The following is a 21,241-nucleotide window of genomic DNA, read 5'->3' on the forward strand; positions in this document are numbered from 1 at the left end:
GCACTGTGTTTGAACTCCAGAAAAATGTTCAAAGACCAGTTTTTTTTTTTTTAATAATAAAATTGTTCAGACTCTAGTTCATTCGAGGTCTGGTATGTTTGAACACTGAGATTCCACTGTATTTCCTTAGTGGGGAAGTGCATGAGGCAGTGGTTGGAATGAAAAAGGATAAAGCATCTAGGATAAATGGGATTAAGAGAGAAATCTTAAAAGCAGGTGGCAATTTAATTTTGATGTAATGAGGGAAAAGAGGACAAGAGTGAGTGTGAGAAATATAGAGTAATAAGCCTATTGAATATTCTGAAAGAATTAAGAGTAAGACAGAGTAGCAAAGGAACAAGTAGGACTTAGGAAGGGTAGAGGACATGTAGGCTAAGTGAAGCATACAAGTGAACAAAACTTAGACAAAGGTAAAGAATTTGTTGCATTTGTGGATTTAAAATAGACATCTAATAGGGAGGATAGGGAAGAAATGTGGCAGGTGTTGCAAATGTACAGAATACATATCAAACACAGTAAAGAATTTTTGTGTTAATATTGAGGCCAGGCTGCTGGAGCGACCAACAGAATGATTTTATGGTTAGCCAGACTTGAGTCCTGGAGATGGGAAGTACAGTGCCTGCACTCTAAAGGAGGTGTTTGGGATATTTCCTGTTTAGAGTGACACCTAAACTGTCATATCAGCACACCTGTGGCAAGACAGTGATAGTAAGAATGATGGTGAAAATGTTTCTTTTTTGGGTCACCCTGCCTTGGTGGGAGATGGCCAGTTTCTTTAAAAAAAAAAAAAATGAGGCTCAGGCTAATGTATGCAGGACAAATGGTAGATTATTTTTCCAGTAAAGTAGTCCTTAGATAGGGATGTGTGATGCCACCATGTTTATTTAATATAGATGGGGTTGTAAAAGAAGCAAATGGTAGGGTGTTGGGAAGAGGTATGTAATTGAAAAATAACGAATTTGATGTGGTGCGAGTTGTCACAGTTGCTCTTTGCTAATAACAGTTCTTTTGAGAGATTTTGATGAGAAGTTGCAAAATTTTGTTGATGAATTTGGGAGGGTGTATAAAACAAGGAAATTAAAAGTGGAACATTGGAAAGAGTAAGATAATGAGAGTAACAAAAAAATCTAGGCAGTGAAAGACTGGATCTCATATTGGAGGGAGGAAGTATGGATGAAATAAATGTACCATGTAATATTTGTAAGTGAACTTGTCAGCAGATGGGTCTGTGAAAACTGGGGTGGAATGAAGTAGTAGTAGATGCTATCTTAAGAAGGCCTGGAAGAAGAGAATGAAGGAGATTCTGAGTTCTAAGGCCTTGAACATCCAGCGAGTCTGTGTGAGTGCATTAGATGGGAGTAGAGATGAGTGGTTCTTACGACTTGATGTGTTGTTGGAGTGTGAGCTAGGTTACATTTATTAAGAGACTCTGGATCCTGGAGGTGGGAAGTACAGTTCCTGCATTCTAAATTGAGGGGTGTATGTACCCCATTTGTGTGGGTGGTATTTTTATTATTATTATCACACTGGCCGATTCCCACCAAGGCAGGGTGGCCCGAAAAAGAAAAACTTTCACCATCATTCACTCCATCACTGTCTTGTCAGAAGGGTGCTTTACACTACAGTTTTTAAACTGCAACATTAAAACCCCCTCCTTCAGAGTGCAGACACTGTACTTCCCATCTCCAGGACTCAAGTCCGGCCTGCCGGTTTCCCTGAACCCCTTCATAAATGTTACTTTGCTCACACTCCAACAGCACATCAAGTATTAAAAACCATATGTCTCCATTCACTCCTATTTAACACGCTCACGCATGCCTGCTGGAAGTCCAAGCCCCTCGCACACAAAACCTCCTTTACCCCCTCCCTCCAACCTTTCCTAGGCCGACCCCTACCCCGCCTTCCTTCCACTACAGACTGATACACTCTTGTAGTCACTCTGTTTTGCTCCATTCTCTCTACATGTCCGAACCACCTCAACAACCCTTCCTCAGCCCTCTGGACAACAGTTTTGGTAATTCCGCACCTCCTCCTAACTTCCAAACTACGAATTCTCTGCATTATATTCACACCACACATTGCCCTCAGACATGACATCTCCACTGCCTCCAGCCTTCTCCTCGCTGCAACATTCATCACCCATGCTTCACACCCATATAAGAGCATTGGTAAAACTATACTCTCATACATTCCCCTCTTTGCCTCCAAGGACAAAGTTCTTTGTCTCCACAGACTCCTAAGTGCACCACTCACCCTTTTCCCCTCGTCAATTCTATGATTCACCTCATCTTTCATAGACCCATCCGCTGACACGTCCACTCCCAAATATCTGAATACATTCACCTCCTCCATACTCTCTCCCTCCAATCTGATATCCAATCTTTCATCACCTAATCTTTTTGTTATCCTCATAACCTTACTCTTTCCTGTATTCACCTTTAATTTTCTTCTTTTGCACACCCTACCAAATTCATCCACCAATCTCTGTAACTTCTCTTCAGAATCTCCCAAGAGCACAGTGTCATCAGCAAAGAGCAACTGTGACAACTCCCACTTTATGTGTGATTCTTTATCTTTTACCTCCACGCCTCTTGCCAAGACCCTCGCATTTACTTCTCTTACAACCCCATCTATAAATATATTAAACAACCACGGTGACATCACACATCCTTGTCTAAGGCCTACTTTTACTGGGAAATAATTTCCCTCTTTCCTACATACTCTAACTTGAGCCTCACTATCCTCGTAAAAACTCTTCACTGCTTTCAGTAACCTACCTCCTACACCATACACCTGCAACATCTGCCACATTGCCCCCCTATCCACCCTGTCATACGCCTTTTCCAAATCCATAAATGCCACAAAGACCTCTTTAGCCTTATCTAAATACTGTTCACTTATATGTTTCACTGTAAACACCTGGTCCACACACCCCCTACCTTTCCTAAAGCCTCCTTGTTCATCTGCTATCCTATTCTCCATCTTACTCTTAATTCTTTCAATAATAACTCTACCATACACTTTACCAGGTATACTCAACAGACTTATCCCCCTATAATTTTTGCACTCTCTTTTGTCCCCTTTGCCTTTATACAAAGGAACTATGCATGCTCTCTGCCAATCCCTAGGTACCTTACCCTCTTCCATACATTTATTAAATAATTGCACCAACCACTCCAAAACTATATCCCCACCTGCTTTTAGCATTTCTGTCTTTATCCCATCAATCCCGGCTGCCTTACCCCCTTTCATTTTACCTACTGCCTCACGAACTTCCACCACACTCACAACTGGCTCTTCCTCACTCCTACAAGAAGTTATTCCTCCTTGCCCTATACACGAAATCACAGCTTCCCTATCTTCATCAACATTTAACAATTCCTCAAAATATTCCCTCCATCTTCCCAATACCTCTAACTCTCCATTTAATAACTCTCCTCTCCTATTTTTAACTGACAAATCCATTTGTTCTCTAGGTTTCCTTGACTTGTTAATCTCACTCCAAAACTTTTTCTTACTTTCAACAAAATTTGTTGATAACATCTCACCCACTCTCTCATTTGCTCTCTTTTTACATTGCTTCACCACTCTCTTAACCTTTTCTCTTTTTCTCCATATATTCTTCCCTCCTTGCATCACTTCTACTTTGTAAAAACTTCTCATATGCTAACTTTTTCTCCCTTACTACTCTCTTTACATCATCATTCCACCAATCGCTCCTCTTCCCTCCCGCACCCACTTTCCTGTAACCACAAACTTCTGCTGAACACTCTAACACTACATTTTTAAACCTACCCCATACCTCTTCGACCCCATTGCCTATGCTCTCATTAGCCCATCTATCCTCCAATAGCTGTTTATATCTTACCCAAACTGCCTCCTCTTTTAGTTTATAAACCTTCACCTCTCTCTTCCCTGATGCTTCTATTCTCCTTGTATCCCATCTACCTTTTACTCTCAGTGTAGCTACAACTAGAAAGTGATCTGATATATCTGTGGCCCCTCTATAAACATGTACATCCTGAAGTCTACTCAACAGTCTTTTATCTACCAATACATAATCCAACAAACTACTGTCATTTTGCCCTACATCATATCTTGTATACTTATTTATCCTCTTTTTCTTAAAATATGTATTACCTATAACTAAACCCCTTTCTATACAAAGTTCAATCAAAGGGCTCCCATTATCATTTACACCTGGCACCCCAAACTTACCTACCACACCCTCTCTAAAAGTTTCTCCTACTTTAGCATTCAGGTCCCCTACCACAATTACTCTCTCACTTGGTTCAAAGGCTCCTATACATTCACTTAACATCTCCCAAAATATCTCTCTCTCCTCTGCATTCCTCTCTTCTCCAGGTGCATACACGCTTATTATGACCCACTTTTCGCATCCAACCTTTACTTTAATCCACATAATTCTTGAATTTACACATTCATATTCTCTTTTCTCCTTCCATAACTGATTCTTCAACATTACTGCTACCCCTTCCTTTGCTCTAACTCTTTCAGATACTCCAAATTTAATCCCATTTATTTCCCCCCACCGAAACTCCCCTACCCCCTTCAGCTTTGTTTCGCTTAGGGCCACGACATCCAACTTCTTTTCATTCATAACATCAGCAATCATCTGTTTCTTGTCATCTGCACTACATCCACGCACATTCAAGCATCCCAGTTTTATAAAGTTTTTCTTCTCTTTTTTAGTAAATGTCTACAGGAGAAGGGGTTACTAGCCCATTGCTCCTGGCATTTTAGTCGCCTCATACGACACGCATGGCTTACGGAGGAAAGATTCTTTTCCACTTCCCCATGGACAATAGAAGAAATAAAGAAGAACAAGAGCTATTTAGAAAAAGAAGAAAAACCTAGATGTATATATATATATATGCATGTGTGTGTCTGTGAAGTGTGACCAAGGTGTAAGTAGGAGTAGCAAGATATCCCTGTTATCTAGCATGTTTATGAGACAGAAAAAGAAACCAGCAATCCTACCATCATGCAAAACAGTTACAGGTTTCTGTTTCACAGTCATCTGGCAGGACGGTAGTACTTCCCTGGGCGGTTGCTGTCTACCACCAAGCTTGAGTTGTAATTCTAAGAAGCATTGTAAACAGTTTGTGGTCTGGCAACAGAGTTGTATAACTACAGTTATCATTGTATGTAGATCTGGGGCAAAGGTGCAAGATCTTAAGGTGAAAATAATGACTCCACCGGCTTTCCACATTCCTTGATATATGTATTGAGCTTATGTTCGGACAAGGTTATGGGCACATGAGACTAGCATGCCAGAATTCTGGCATGCTAGTCTCCAAACCATCACTTATTATTGCAATAAGTTTTTCCATTGTCCTTTGTGTATGTTTGCAGTTAAAGATCTTAATAACTCCTTGATACATAGTCTGTATAAAAGATGTCATATGAGATGGGCCTTGCTATACTGCAAAATAATGGGTAGACATAACTTGTCCATACCTTGCAGGAGGACAAGAATTATCTGACCCATAAATGAGCTACCTTATAGCTTAACTTTAAAAATGTAATGAACTGGAGCAAGAAAGTAAGTTCTGCAGCCCATGGCTACCTTAAAATCAGGTACAAATCACTCTTGCTTGATAAATGTAATTGTTGTTCCTTGGGGTTTGCAAGTCCACCACAGTTTATGCTGTATTAAGACCCACTTCCGGAGAATCTGGGAATTTTTCTTTTACTTCATTGGCCATCTCCTGCCAAGGCTAGGTGATCCAGAGAAGAAAACACATTCACCATCATTTATGCAGTTGCTGACTTTCCAGAAGTGTGTTGATATTGCAGTTCCAGTGACCCCTCTTAAATGCAACATCCCCACCCTTCCTTCAGAAAATGAGACTTCCCTCCCACCTCTAGGACTCAGGTCCAGCTAACCAGTTTCCCTGCATCCCATTATAAATGTTGCCTTGCTCACACTCCAACAGTATGTCCATCGAAAACCACTTGTATCCATTCCTATCTTAAACACTGGGAAAACTACATTGCCTATATCTGGGCAGAACTGAAAAGCAAACAAGGTAAACATGGTTTCTCTGAATAGTTTAATGCCTAACTCCTTCAGAAACCAACTTCAAAGAAACTAGATTGATGCCTCATTATTTGATCTGTATTTTTTCTTCAGTCCATGTATTAGGTACTGTAACTTCTTAGGTAAATATATATCCAACATTCTAAGCATGTCACTATCAGAGCTACCTGTAATAAGTACACAATCTCTTAATATTTTCTCATACTTTTTAACTTCAAGTGGTCAGTTCATTCACACCAAACTCATGTTTTGTTTGCATCAGCACCACCTCAGAGCTTACCCAGCACTGTCCTTTTTTTTTGGCAGCATCATAGATTCACTATTAATCTTCCCCTAGCACCATCGGAATCACAGAATATCCAGAGTTTAAAGAGCATGATGGTAATAGCCCAAAAATTATTGCTAAGAAGTCAGTGTGACACAAGATAGTCCCAGGACAAAACTGAGTGTACTGGTTAAATATTTGGCTGTGCTATAGAAAGTGCATTTGCAACAATAATATGCAGAATAGGATTGTGCTTAATGAATGCTTACCTTGTATGTTTTGTACAACATCAATTTATAATATAAACAATTTTAATTTAAACAGTAAATATTTTTTTTATTTCTTGAAATAAAATTATATGACTTTGTTTTTACTCAGTCTCAATGAGTTTGGAGGGATTTTTACACTCCGGTACATTAACTTTTGTTAAATGTTTCAGATACGGGAGTTAAGCACATGGCTAGCTACTGCCTCATGCTGCGGGAAGTGAGTGTGTCTGACTGTGTCCAGATCACAGACTTCGGCATGTATGAGCTAGCTAAATTAGGGCCCAACCTGCGTTACCTAAGTGTAGCCAAGTGTGACCAGATCAGTGATGCTGGTATCAAGCAGATTGCTCGCCATTGCTACAAGCTCCGTTACCTGAATGTCCGTGGCTGTGAGGCAGTCAGTGATGATTCCATGGAAATGGTGGCCAGATCATGCCCAAGATTACGTGCCCTTGACATTGGCAAGTGTGATGTCACTGACAATGGCATGAAGCTCATTTCAGAGCATTGCCCAAACTTGAAGAAGTTATCAGTGAAATCGTGTGATATGATTACAGACCGTGGTGTTCAGTATATTGCGTATTACTGCCGTGGCCTCCAGCAGCTCAATATTCAGGACTGCCAAGTGACAATTGAGGGCTACAGGACAGTTAAGAAATACTGCCGGCGTTGTATCATAGAGCACACTAACCCAGGTTTCTTTTAATGAAACTGGAATGTGCTTGCACCTCGCCTAAGTGTTGTGCCAGTGACTTAGAGAAAATCATACCAGTGCCAAATAATGTGAGCCCCTATAACTTCGGTGCCACCAAGGACAAGACCTAGGTTCTGTCATAAATGACCCAACGTTAATAGTTATGTAGACCTGGGCAAAACATGTGTCTACTCACCTGTGCCAAGTTTGCAGTGCCAAAATGGTGAGCTGATTCCCATGTGCAGCATGCATCAAATAACTCACTCCTCCGTGTACCAAAGTAATGCTACCGTCGCCCTGTATACAGTGCCAGATGCTGCTTTGTAGCATGCACAGTTGTAGTGCATCTGCACTGTGTGCATACTCATCTGTGTATGTGTCTCTGTGTGGTGTGTACCTTTGCTGTACACACTGTCATCACATGCACTATCTTATTGAGCATATTTGCTATGTACCTTCATCATGTTCATTTTCATTTCTCATCTTCATCGTATTCATCTTCATAAAGTACCATTGATATATTCCTCATTAAGTACCAATGATATACACTCTGTACAGAATCTCAGTGGCAGTTATGTTGTGTAGCTCCATAATGCACACCCTCACCATGTAACTTCATCTCATCAACTTTTCCTTGTGTAATACCAGTTCCATTTCAATAAATTGCTTCATCTGTCATGAATTATCTAGATCACTGTCAATAGTAATTGAAAATATTCAACAAAATGTATTAAGCAATATTTTACAATACGTTTTTAACAAAATAATAATTTAAAGAGTATATATGCTGGTATTAAAAGAAAAATTGTTACATGCCTTTTTGTACTTGTAAATTTACAAGGGAGCCCTACAAGTGGACTGCCTAATACAGTATTTTAATGGCATATTGATTATTTGATTCCATCATGGAAGTTCTATCTGTTTTCTGCATCTCAAAAATTATGTGCAGTGTTAGTGTTTGTTGAGCAATCCTTTTATTCTAGCCCAGTGTATATTATTTCTTTACATATAACAGCAGTATATTTTGTGGCTGGATGTTATCAATGTTAATAGTGCAGTTTTTTAGCATTCATTACTGGGAGACCTCTCAAAACAATTTTTGGAAGCAATGAAGAGGAAGGTTCTCCCTGGTATTGTTACTCAAAATGTTGCCCAAGTAAAATAATATATATTTTTCATGGAGGGGAGAGTCAGGTTTTAGTTTATAAAGTACCAGTAAAACTTAGAAAATACAATGTATTAAAATATTGTATAGTATAATGTGCCTTTACGAACAGCTGAAACTGTATAGAACTTTTAATCACTCATTACTGGATCTTCTTTCTATCAGTGCACCAGCCATATCCCACCGAGGCGGGGTGGCCCAAAAGAAAAAAAACGAAAGTTTCTCCTTTTACATTTAGTAATATATACAGGAGAAGGGGTTACTAATCCCTTGCTCCTGGCATTTTAGTTGCCTTTTACGACATGCATGACTTACAGAGGAAGAATTCTGTTCCACTTCCCCATGGAGATAAGTGGAAATAATCAAGAACAAGAACTAGTAAGAAAAATAGAAGAAAACCCAGAAGGGTGTGTACTCACCTATTTGTGGTTGCAGGGGTCGAGTCTTAGCTCCTGGCCCCGCCTCTTCACCAGTTGCTACTGGGCCCTCTCTCTCCCCGCTCCATGAGCTTTATCAAACCTCGTCTTAAAACTGTGTATGGTTCCTGCCTCCACTACGTCATTTTCTAGGCTATTCCACTGCCTTACAACTCTATGACTGAAGAAATACTTCCTAATATCTGTGTGTGTGTGTGTGTACTCACCTATTTGTACTCACCTATTTGTGGTTGCAGGGGTCGAGTCCTAGCTCCTGGCCCCGCCTCTTCACCGGTTGCTACTAGGCCCTCTCTCTCCCCGCTCCATGAGCTTTATCAAACCTCGTGTGTGTGTGTGTGTGTGTGTGTGTGTGTGTATATATATATATATATATATATATATATATATATATATATATATATATATATATATATATATATATATATATATATATGTAATATATAATTGGTAGACAGCAACCGCCCAGGGAGGTACTACCGTCCTGCCAAGTGAGTGTAAAACGAAAGCCTGTAATTGTTTTACATGATGGTAGGATTGCTGGTGTCCTTTTTTCTGTCTCATGAACATGCAAGATTTCAGGTACGTCTTGCTACTTCTACTTACACTTAGGTCACACTACACATACATGTACAAGCACATATATACACACCCCTCTGGGTTTTCTTCTATTTTCTTTCTAGTTCTTATTCTTGTTTATTTCCTCTTATCTCCATGGGGAAGTGGAACAGAATTCTTCCTCCGTAAGCCATGCGTGTTGTAAGAGGCGACTAAAATGCCGGGAGCAAGGGGCTAGTAACCTCTTCTCCTGTATATATTACTAAATGTAAAAGGAGAAACTTTCGTTTTTCCTTTTGGGCCACCCCGCCTCGGTGGGATACGGTCGGTGTGTTGAAAGAAGAAGAAGATATATATATATATATATATATATATATATATATATATATATATATATATATATATATATATATTGGTAGACAGCAACCGCCCAGGGAGGTACTACCGTCCTGCCAAGTGAGTGTAAAACGTAAGCCTGTAATTGTTTTACACGATGGTAGGATTGCTGGTGTTTTTTCTGTCTCATAAACATGCAAGGTTTCAGGTACGTCTTGCTACTTCTGCTTACACTTAGGTCACACTACACATACATGTACAAGCATATGTATACACACCCCTCTGGGTTTTCTTCTATTTTCTTACTAGCTCTTGTTCTTGTTTATTTCCTCTTATCTCCATGGGGAAGTGGAACAGAATTCTTCCTCCGTAAGCTATGCGTGTTGTAAGAGGCGACTAAAATGCCAGGAGCAAGGGGCTAGTAACCCCTTCTCCTGTATATATTACTAAATGTGAAAGGAGAAACTTTTGTTTTTCCTTTTGGGCCACCCCGCCTCGGTGGGATACGGCTGGTGTGTTGAAAGAAAGAAAGAAAGATATATATATATATATATATATATACTTTCTTCTTTCAACACACCGGTTGTATCCCACAGAGGTGGGGTGACCCAAAAGGAAAAATGAAATTTTCTCCTTTTACATTTAGTAATATATACAGGAGAAGAGGTTACTAGCCCCTTGCTCCCGGCATATTAGTCACCTCTTACAACACGCATAGCTTACGGAAGAAGAATTCTGTTCCACTTCCCCATGGAGATATAAGGAAATAAACAAGAATAAGAACTAGAAAGAAAATAGAAGAAAACCCAGAAGGGTGTGTATATTTGTGCTTGTACATGTATGTGTAGTGTGACATAAGTGTAAGTAGAAGTAGCAAGACATACCTGAAATCTTGCATGTTCATGAGACAGAAAAAAGGACACCAGCAATCCTACCATCATGTAAAACAATTACAGGCTTTCGTTTTACACTCACTTGGCAAGACGGTAGTACCTCCCTGGGCGGTTGCTGTCTATAAATATATATATATATATATATATATATATATATATATATATATATATATATATATATACAGTGGACCCCCGCATAACGATGGCATCACATAGCGATTTTTCCGCATACCGATTACTTTTATCGCAAAATTTTTGCCGCGCATACCGATTAAAAACCCGCTTACCGATTTTCGTCCGAGACGCGTCCAATGTGCCCTCAGCCAGCCTCACATGTGCCGGCCGTCCCATTGTTTACCAGCCAGCCTCCGCGGTAACATCCAAGCATACACTCGGAATATTTCGTATTATTACAGTGTTTTCGGTGCTGTTTCTGGAAAATAAGTGACCATGGGCCCCAAGAAAGCTTCTAGTGCCAACCCTGTGGTAAAAAGGGTGAGAATTAGTATGGAAATTAAGAAAGATTTTGAAGGGTTTGGGGCTAACCCTGAGAAGCCTATGCCAGTTGTGGAATCCATTGTGCCTACTTCAAAGATTAAGGAAATGTGTGCACAGTGGGTTGAACTGCAAACCTTTATAGATGAAAATCACCCTGACACAGCTGTTGCAAGCCGTGCTGGTGACTATTTCAATGACAATGTTGTGGCCCATTTTAGACAAATCGTAAAGGAACGGGAGGTACAGAGCTCTATGGACAGATTTGTTGTGCGACAGAGGTCCAGTGACTCTCAAGCTGGTCCTAGTGGCATTAAAAGAAGAAGGGAAGTAACCCCGGAAAAGGACTTGCTACCTCAAGTCGTAATGGAAGGGGATTCCCCTTCTAAACAGTAAGAAGATAATGCTCTCCCCTCCTCCCATCCCATCAATCATCACCAGATCTTCAATAAAAGTAAGTGTCATTTAATTGTGCATGCCTTTTTCAGTTTGTGTGTATTAAAATTAACATTTCATGTGGTAAAAAAAAATTTTTTTCATACTTTTGGGCGTCTTGCACGGATTAATTTGATTTCCATTATTTCTTATGGGGAAAATTCATTCGCATAACGATTATTTCGCATAACGATGAGCCCTCTTGCACGGATTAAAATCGTTAACCGGGGGTCCACTGTATATATATATATATATATATATATATATATATATATATATATATATATATATATATACACATATATACACACACATATATACATACATACATACATATGCTTGTACATGCATGTTTAGTGTCACCTTAATGTAAGTAGAAGTAGCAAGACGTACCTGAAATCTTGCATGTTTATGAGACAGAAAAAATACTCCAGCAATCGTACCATAATGTAAAACAATTACAGGCTTTTGTTTTACACTCACTTGGCAGGACGGTAGTACCTCTCTGGGCGGTTGCTGTCTACCAGCCTACCACCTAGGTCATTATTGGATACTGTTATTTATTCTTCATGCCATTTTATAAATTTTTTTTACATCTCTGGTCGCCGTTGCCCAGTGGTGAGAGTAACGACTCTCATTGCTGAGGTGCATGTAATAAACCCCTGTATTTTATATATGCTGTATTTAACCATCTAAACTTTACTGTGAATTAAATTGGAAGTGTACCTCACAAAACATTACATATTTGAAATTTTTGTTTCCAGCAATACTGTTTACTTGTACTTCTACCAACAGCATCACACCTCACTTGTCTTTCACACCATACTCTAAATGCTGTTCATTTCACTACTCATTCCCAAATATGCTTCCTGTGCCTGGCCGCTATCACTGTTTCCTCCGTCTTTACCATGCTTCCAACAAGTTCCATCGTGTATTACACTGTTAACAGATTAGACTTCCCAGTGGCCACCACTTAGCTGAGCCTTGTAGCAAATACTTAATGATTATAGTACAGGTTACTATTAGTGTGAAAAAAGTGAATCTTTCTCCAGTCATCTCTTTCATTTGTCTTATTTCTTGTTTTTCAATCTCTACCATACTTAGCTATCATCCTATTGTTTGTTACCTGTGCCATGTAGTGCCTTTGCCATGTAGTGCCTTTGCTATGGTTTTGGTGGATACCATTGTTACTAAGACCACCATCCATGACAACCATTATATATGGCTATTTTTTCAAATAACAATTACCATATTTGACTGCTATGCTTTAACCACAAAGCCCCATGTTTGACCACTATATTCCTAACTGCTATTACAAGTGAATGGCAATAATATTCATAAATCAACAGAATGCTTACAAGAGAAGGTAGTAAGGGCTATGCTGCTGGAAACATCAAAAAGCTTACAGTAAACTGAATACTGAAGACAGGACATCATGAACTTAATTATGCTCTTGTAGCTACAAATAGGTAATCATTAGTCTGTTATTATTCTAGACTATTAATCTATTTTGATGATCACTTTTGTGTACCACTTTCACTGCATTCCTTTACCCTGGTAAGGACAATGACAACAATTCCTTAACAGTGCCATCAAAATTGTCTGGCAATAGGTATATCTGTACCCTAAAAATGCTTTGTTGTTCAAATTCATTAAAATAATTTTATTTTAACCCCTATTCAGAAATTTAAAGAAAGCTGATTACCTTCTTACTAGACTTTTATACAATGTGCCCATGTTTGTATGCATATAGTATGAGGAATGAAAGGAAGGTTCTAAAACTAAATATATGCTGTATTTACAACCACTGGATTATAAAAGCCAACTGAAATGTGGAACACTGAAAAGAGGGCACTGAATATGCAGGGCCCTCCTGTATAACTTTAACAATAGGTAAGATAACAAAAACAGATTCATAACTAGGCATGCCATGATATTCATGGATTACAACAAATAAATAAAACAGCTGATCCCATCACATATCCATGAAGGCTGTCCTGGGAAACTACATTGCTTGAGGAGGTACTAGGAAAAAAACATGAAAGAGCAGCTTCCATGCAACTTGTTGCAATCTTCAGGCTAGATTAAAAAACATTATCATTATTATTATTATTAAAGAGTTAAACCTGTGTGTGTCAGAGCAAAGAGTGGTGAGGGCTCTATCCTCCATCTGCTAATCATGAGAGGCAAGCACTCTACTCTTGCAGTCAGCTTTCTCCCTTACATACCTAATTATTTTCACATACTCCAGAAATTGATCACAGTATTGAAACACAGCAGTTAATGTAAGTTGATAAATCACTTACCCAATGCTCCTCTATTACTGTACATTACAGCAGTTATTCAAGTTATTCTGCTGGGACTTGCACACAGCATTTACCTCATGAAAACAAAGCACAATTGCCTCATGTATTGCAATAACAATAAAAAAAATACATCTTTATTGTATAATAACAGAATTAAAGTATTTAGTCAGGTAGGTAGTAAATGATAAAGCCAGCCACCAATCTAATCAGGTTTAAGATCAGCCTGCTGTTCCTTATGGTGCCATACTCTCCCTTGCCTTTTACATTGCCATTCCTAAGTGCTTAATACACTAATTAACACAATACAATTACAAATGCTCAATATACAGTATAAAAATGTTATAAAAAGTAATTAAAACGAATGCTGGTGATTTTGCTGGCTAGATCCACATACCCATGTGATAGACCTTTTTATAACATCAGATCATAACCTTATTTAGCCCTAGAACTATTTACTTTTCGGTATAAGACACACATTAAGACTAGCACGGTTACAAAGAAATTTGGTAAGACAAGACTGGAATATTATAGGTAGTAGGTTGGTAGACAGCAACCGCCCAGGGAGGTACTACCGTCCTGCCAAGTGAGTGTAAAACGAAAGCCTGTAATTGTTTTACATGATGGTAGGATTGCTGGTGTCCTTTTTTCTGTCTCATGAACATGCAAGATTTCAGGTACGTCTTGCTACTTCTACTTACACTTAGGTCACACTACACATACATGTACAAGCACATATATACACACCCCTCTGGGTTTTCTTCTATTTTCTTTCTAGTTCTTATTCTTGTTTATTTCCTCTTATCTCCATGGGGAAGTGGAACAGAATTCTTCCTCCGTAAGCCATGCGTGTTGTAAGAGGCAACTAAAATGCCGGGAGCAAGGGGCTAGTAACCTCTTCTCCTGTATATATTACTAAATGTAAAAGGAGAAACTTTCGTTTTTCCTTTTGGGCCACCCCGCCTCGGTGGGATACGGCCGGTGTGTTGAAAGAAAGAAAGAAAGACTGGAATATGTGATATTTGTTGTATATTGTGTGTCCATTATACATTCCTGAAATTTCTGAGGGCCACATCCATGAATAACATTAATTACCATCAAGTTACAAGGAAAATATTTAAATTAATTTTCAGCAAAATATTGTATGTGCATGACATGAGGTACGTATTTGCAAATAAATACACAAGAGATATGAGGTAATTAATAATTCCTTGACTAAGCTTGTAATCACTTCCCTCCCTCCATCACCTGCCAAGATCTCATTTATCAAAACTTTACTTGTTAGGGGGAAAGTGATTAAAAGATTGATCAAGAGATTAGTAAGACTTAGCTCAACTTGTAATTGCTACTTCTCACTTTTATTTTAATCACTTCATATTACTTGCATTTAATGTCTGTCTCTCTTGTCTGGGACCTGTGAATGATGACTTGCAAATACTTATTCACAGGAGCATCGAAAGGGCCATACTGCTAATAGCCAAGTTATGTACTGCTAAACTCGTGAATGTCAGTTTTACTATCTGCTATATTATGTGTGTGTGTTATGTGGAACATTGTTATATATGCACTTATATTCCATTAAATTCCATATTCTGTTTGGGTTCTCAGGCAGAATTGGCTTTTTTTTTTTTTCTTTTGTTGAATGATCCACATGAGTTTAACTTTTCATATAGAGTAGTTTTTTTCATTACAATAATTTTTGCAACATTCTGAACATTCCTGGAACTGTGGACCCAGCCATCATCCTAACTGTGGGTTCAAAGCAATGCACTTTTGAAGCCAGCAGGGGGAAGTTTATATACCCAGCAGCCGTGTTTGGATGCAGAAATGAAAACCAATGAAATCTTTCACCGTGTATTATTATTTTGCATATTTATCAGTGATTGTAAAATAAATATGGCAATATTTATATTGTAGTAAGAAGAGTTATACAAGACCTTGTTTATTGTTGGTGCTTACTAAGACACATAATAATGAATAAGAGAGAAAATTAATGTTAAATAACTGGTAGATAAATGTAGATTTAGATACTGAATATTCATATAAAAAACTTGCAGATTTTCTAGGAAATACAAATTTAATATTCTACTCATAAGCATGTTCCTATATTTGGTTTATATGCTGGTGCTTGGTAAGGCTATATAGATCTGTAAAGATGACTTGACAAAAAGGAAAAATATATGCTAAGCCAGATAGATAGTGTTGCTCAAGCACAGAATGACTGGCAGCCACAAAACCTTATTACTGTATACAGATGACAGAATGATGTACCAATCAGTGATTTTATCATTAATAACTCTTGCTGCATATGTTATGCCAGAGTTGTGCACTTCTCACACTTACTACTGTCCAGTATATGTTTGTGCTGAATAAATGTGTGTTACGTATTTGGAAGAGGACAACAACTGAAGTCATTGGTAAGTACCATATTTTTCATAGTGTTTTTTATACAATACCTTTGTTCCTCACACTCTAATTGTTATGGATTTTTGGCATTCCACTGTATGTATGGATGTTATTATGCATATACTGTATGGATGTGTGTGTTAGTTACCATTTTGTCCTAGGCACATGTCGATTAGACACTAGGCCTGTTGTATTTGCGTGTGTGTGTGTGTGTGTAGTTACCAGTATGTGTGTGTGTGTGTAGTTACCAGTATGTGTGTGTGTGTTTTAGTTACCAGTTTGTCCCAGGCACATGTCGATTAGACACTAGGCCTGTCGTATGTGTGTGTGTGTGTGTTAGTTACCATTTTTTCCCAGGCACATGTCGATTAGACACTAGGCCTGTTGTATTTGTGAGTGTGTGTGTGTGTGTGTGTGTGTTAGTTGCCATTTTGTCCTAGGCACATGTCGATTAGACACTAGGCCTGTTGTATTTGCGAGTGTGTGTGTGTGTGTCTGTCTGTACTCACCTAATTGTGGTTGCAAGGGTCGAGACTCAGCTCCTGGCCCCGCCTCTTCACTGATTGCTACTAGGTCCTCTCCCTCTCTGCTTCCTGAGCTTTGTCATACCTCTTCTTAAAACTATGTATGTTTCCTGCCTCCACTACTTCACTTGCTAGGCTATTCCACTTCCTGACGACTCTATGACTGAAGAAATACTTCCTCACGTCCCTGTGACTCGTCTGAGTCTTCATCTTCCAGTTGTGACCCCTTGTTTCTGTGTCCCCTCTATGGTTGTGTGTGTGCGTGCATGTGTGTGTGTGTCCACTACTCAATAAACCAAGAATTAGTTTAGTGGCGACTTCCATGGAATGGGAAAAAAACAAACATTTATGATGTGGTGCCAAGAGCTGAACATGTCCAGGGCATCAAGAGAATTCCACATTCTTGTGCCACGCATGGATATGGCTGAGCCACCCCTGCATCTTTTGATCCTAGGGTGTGCCTGGTGGTGGAGCAGCTAGGCACGACGTGATGTCCATAAGAGATGAGAGGACAACAAGGGGAAGAACACCGTGAGACACTCACTCAATGACAAAATGTAAATTGTATTACTGTAATAAGGTTAGCTGGAGTGAGGGGGCTCGTTTGAGTGCGTGCGCACGTTTGTGTGTGTGTATGTTAGTTACCATTTTGTCCTAGGCACATGTCGATTAGACACTAGGCCTGTTGTATTTGCAAGTGTGTGTGTGTGTGTGTGTGTCACTGAGGGGTGCAGAGCTCCAGGTCCCACCTCTTAAACAATAATAAATTGGCAGTCTAGTTTCTAAAACTGCTTTGTAACGTTCCCGTGGTTGATAATAATAATAATAATAATAATAATAATAATAATAATAATAATAATAATAATAATAATTTTTATTTGGACATGATACATAGTTGTGCAAGGAATTATAATAGTTGGGTGTACATGCCAAAAGTCCCTTGTATGCAGAGCATTATGGGCAGGCTTAAAATTAACTTAAAGATTAATTAAGCAATGATAGATTCAGTGGTGAAAATTACAGTAAACAATTTACAGTATGAAGTACAATTGAGTATTTTAAACAATGTGTGTGTGTGTGTGTGTGTGTGTGTGTGTGTGTGTGTGTGTGTGTGTGTGTGTGTGTGTGTGTGTGTGTGTGTATGTATGTATGTATGTATGTATGTATGTATGTATGTATGTATGTATGTATGTATGTATATGCAATAAGATCACAGTGAACAGGTGATTTCAAAATATGCAAAACAACCACTCTGAAAGAATAGAGAAATTCCAAGCGCTTTCGTGACTACTCACATTATCAAGGAACTATGAAAGTGAAGCATCCAAGGACCCCTTATATAGCTTCCTTGGATGCTTCACTTTCATAGTTCCTTGATAATGTGAGTAGTCACGAAAGCGCTTGGAATTTCTCTATTATTTCAGAGTGGTTGTTTTGCATGCATGTGTATATATATATATATATATATATATATATATATATATATATATATATATATATATATATATATATATATATATATATATTTTTTTTTTTTTTTTTTTTTTTTTTTTTTTTTCAACAAGTCGGCTGTCTCCCACCGAGGCAGGGTGACCCAAAAAAGAAAGAAAATCCCCAAAACGAAAATACTTTCATCATCATTCAACACTTTCACCACACTCACACATTATCACTGTTTTTGCAGAGGTGCTCAGAATACAACAGTTTAGAAGCATACACATATAAAGATACACAACATATCCCTCCAAATTGCCAATATCCCAAACCCCTCCTTTAAAGTGCAGGCATTGTACTTCCCATTTCCAGGACTCAAGTCCGACTATATGAAAATAACCGGTTTCCCTGAATCCCTTCACTAAATATTACCCTCCTCACACTCCAACAGATCGTCAGGTCCCAAGTACCATTCGTCTCCATTCACTCCTATCTAACACGCTCACGCACGCTTGCTGGAAGTCCAAGCCCCTTGCCCACAAAACCTCCTTTACCCCCTCTTTCCAACCCTTTCGAGGACGACCCCTACCCCTCTTTCCTTCCCTTATAGATTTATATGCTTTCCATGTCATTCTACTTTGATCCATTCTCTCTAAATGACCAAACCACCGCAACAACCCCTCTTCTGCCCTTTGACTAATGCTTTTAGTAACTCCACACCTTCTCCTAATTTTCACACTCCGAATTTTCTGCATAATATTTACACCACACATTGCCCTTAGACAGGACATCTCCACTGCCTCCAACCGTCTTCTCGCTGCTGCATTTACCACCCAAGCTTCACATCCATATAAGAGTGTTGGTACTACTATACTTTCATACATTCCCTTCTTTGCCTCCATAGATAACGTTTTTTGACTCCACATATACCTCAATGCACCACTCACCTTTTTTTCCCTCATCAATTCTATGATTAACCTCATCCTTCATAAATCCATCCGCCGACACGTCAACTCCCAAGTATCTGAAAACATTCACTTCTTCCATACTCCTCCTCCCCAATTTGATATCCAATTTTTCTTTATCTAAATCATTTGACACCCTCATCACCTTACTCTTTTCTATGTTCACTTTCAACTTTCTTCCTTTACACACATTCCCAAACTCATCCACTAACCTTTGCAATTTTTCTTTAGAATCTCCCATAAGCACAGTATCATCAGCAAAAAGTAACTGTGTCAATTCCCATTTTGAATTTGATTCCCCAAAATTTAATCCCACCCCTCTCCCGAACACCCTAGCATTTACTTCCTTTACAACCCCATCTATAAATATATTAAACAACCATGGTGACATTACACATCCCTGTCTAAGACCTACTTTTACCGGGAAGTAGTCTCCCTCTCTTCTACACACCCTAACCAGAGCCTCACTATCCTCATAAAACTCTTTACAGCATTTAACTCTTTGAGGGTTTTGGTCATACTAGTACGTCTTACGCGTAGGGTTTTTTGACGTACTAGTACGCATAAATTCTAGCGGCCTCAAATCTAGTGGGAGAAAGCTGGTAGGCCTTCATATGAAAGAATGGGTCCATGTGGTCAGTGTGCACAGTCTAAAAAAAATCCTGCAGCACACAGTGCATAATGAGAAAAAAAAAACTTTGACCATTTTTTTGGAATAAATCAGCGACTTTGCAGTGTATTTTTGTATGGTATTTATTGTTGTATTCTAGTTTTCTTGGTCTCATTTTATAGAATGGAAGACATATTACAGAAATTGAGATGATTTTGACTGGTTTTACAATGAAAGGTGCCTTGAAATTGAGCTCAAAGTAGCAGAAATGTTCGATTTTTACCAAACTTCAAAAGTAAACAAATCGTGCCAAGCGTGCAATACACGTCAATTGGTGAGTCTAATATTCTTTCACAAGTGCACCAATAATATTTATACCATTTTTTACACTAATGCAGTAGTCTGCATAACAGTAAATATTATATTTTTTGTGAGAATAAAAATTCAAAGTGGAAAGCAAAAGAATATAAGAGGGGCCTTAAGACGTGACTAATGACTAGAGGAAATGTCATTTTAGTGCCAGAAATGTCTTTCTTGTTTATTCTGGACCCTATTCGGAAATTGGCATCTTTTGAAATTTGTGTGAAATTGGCAAAATTGCTAAATTCTGACCACTGTACTGTATAGTTGAATTTCATAAATGGGTGGTTTCTTGCACCCATTCGATAGAAAAAATGGAGTTCTAGCGAAATATTCATGTTTTTTGTCGACTAGTACAGTGAAATTGGCCGAAAATGGGGCTCAAAGTGGGCAAAATCGCCGATGCGTAAACATCGCCGAGACCGCTAACTTTGCGAGAGCATAATTCCGTAAGTTTTCTATCAAATTTCAAACTTTTGGTGTCTTTATGATCGGGAAAAGATTCTCTATCTTTTCATAAAAGAAAATAATTTTTTTTTTTTAAATTTGGCCGACCCTGAGAACGAGTTTCGGAGAGGGCCTGTCGACCCTCAAAGGGTTAATAACTTACCACCTATTCTATATACTTGCAACATCTGCCACATTGCTCCTCTATCCACTCTATCATATGCCTTTTCTAAATCCATAAATGCACGAAAAACTTCCCTACCTTTATCTAAATACTGTTCACATATATGCTTCAATGAAAACACTTGATCTACACATCCCCTACCCACTCTGAAACCTCCTTGCTCATCCGCAATCCTACATTCTGTCTTACCTCTAATTCTTTCAATTATAACCCTACCGTACACTTTTCCTGGTATACTCAGTAAGCTTATTCCTCTATAATTTTTACAGTCTCTTTTGTCCCCTTTCCCTTTATATAAAGGGACTATACATGCTCTCCGAAAATCCCTAGGTACCTTCCCCTCTTTCATACATTTATTAAACAAAAGTACCAACCACTCCAACACTATATCCCCCCCTGC

General features: G+C 38.7%; 1 protein-coding gene and 1 long non-coding RNA gene across 2 annotated transcripts in view; one reads left to right on the forward strand and one right to left on the reverse strand.

The window, feature by feature from the left end:
- The window catches only part of LOC128690810 (F-box/LRR-repeat protein 7-like), a 146,186-nt gene extending 136,943 nt beyond the window's left edge, over window positions 1-9,243 (forward strand). The window contains exon 5 of the mRNA XM_070088191.1: window positions 6,769-9,243. Coding sequence (XP_069944292.1) covers window positions 6,769-7,304 — 536 coding nt within the window. The 3' untranslated portion in view covers window positions 7,305-9,243. The remainder of the gene's footprint in view (window positions 1-6,768) is intronic.
- LOC128690809 (uncharacterized) overlaps window positions 1-21,241 on the reverse strand; it is a 101,134-nt gene that overhangs the window by 66,408 nt on the left and 13,485 nt on the right. The window lies entirely within an intron of this gene.

Source organism: Cherax quadricarinatus, chromosome 24, assembly GCF_038502225.1.
Source record: "Cherax quadricarinatus isolate ZL_2023a chromosome 24, ASM3850222v1, whole genome shotgun sequence".
In the NCBI taxonomy this organism is placed as follows: domain Eukaryota; kingdom Metazoa; phylum Arthropoda; class Malacostraca; order Decapoda; family Parastacidae; genus Cherax; species Cherax quadricarinatus.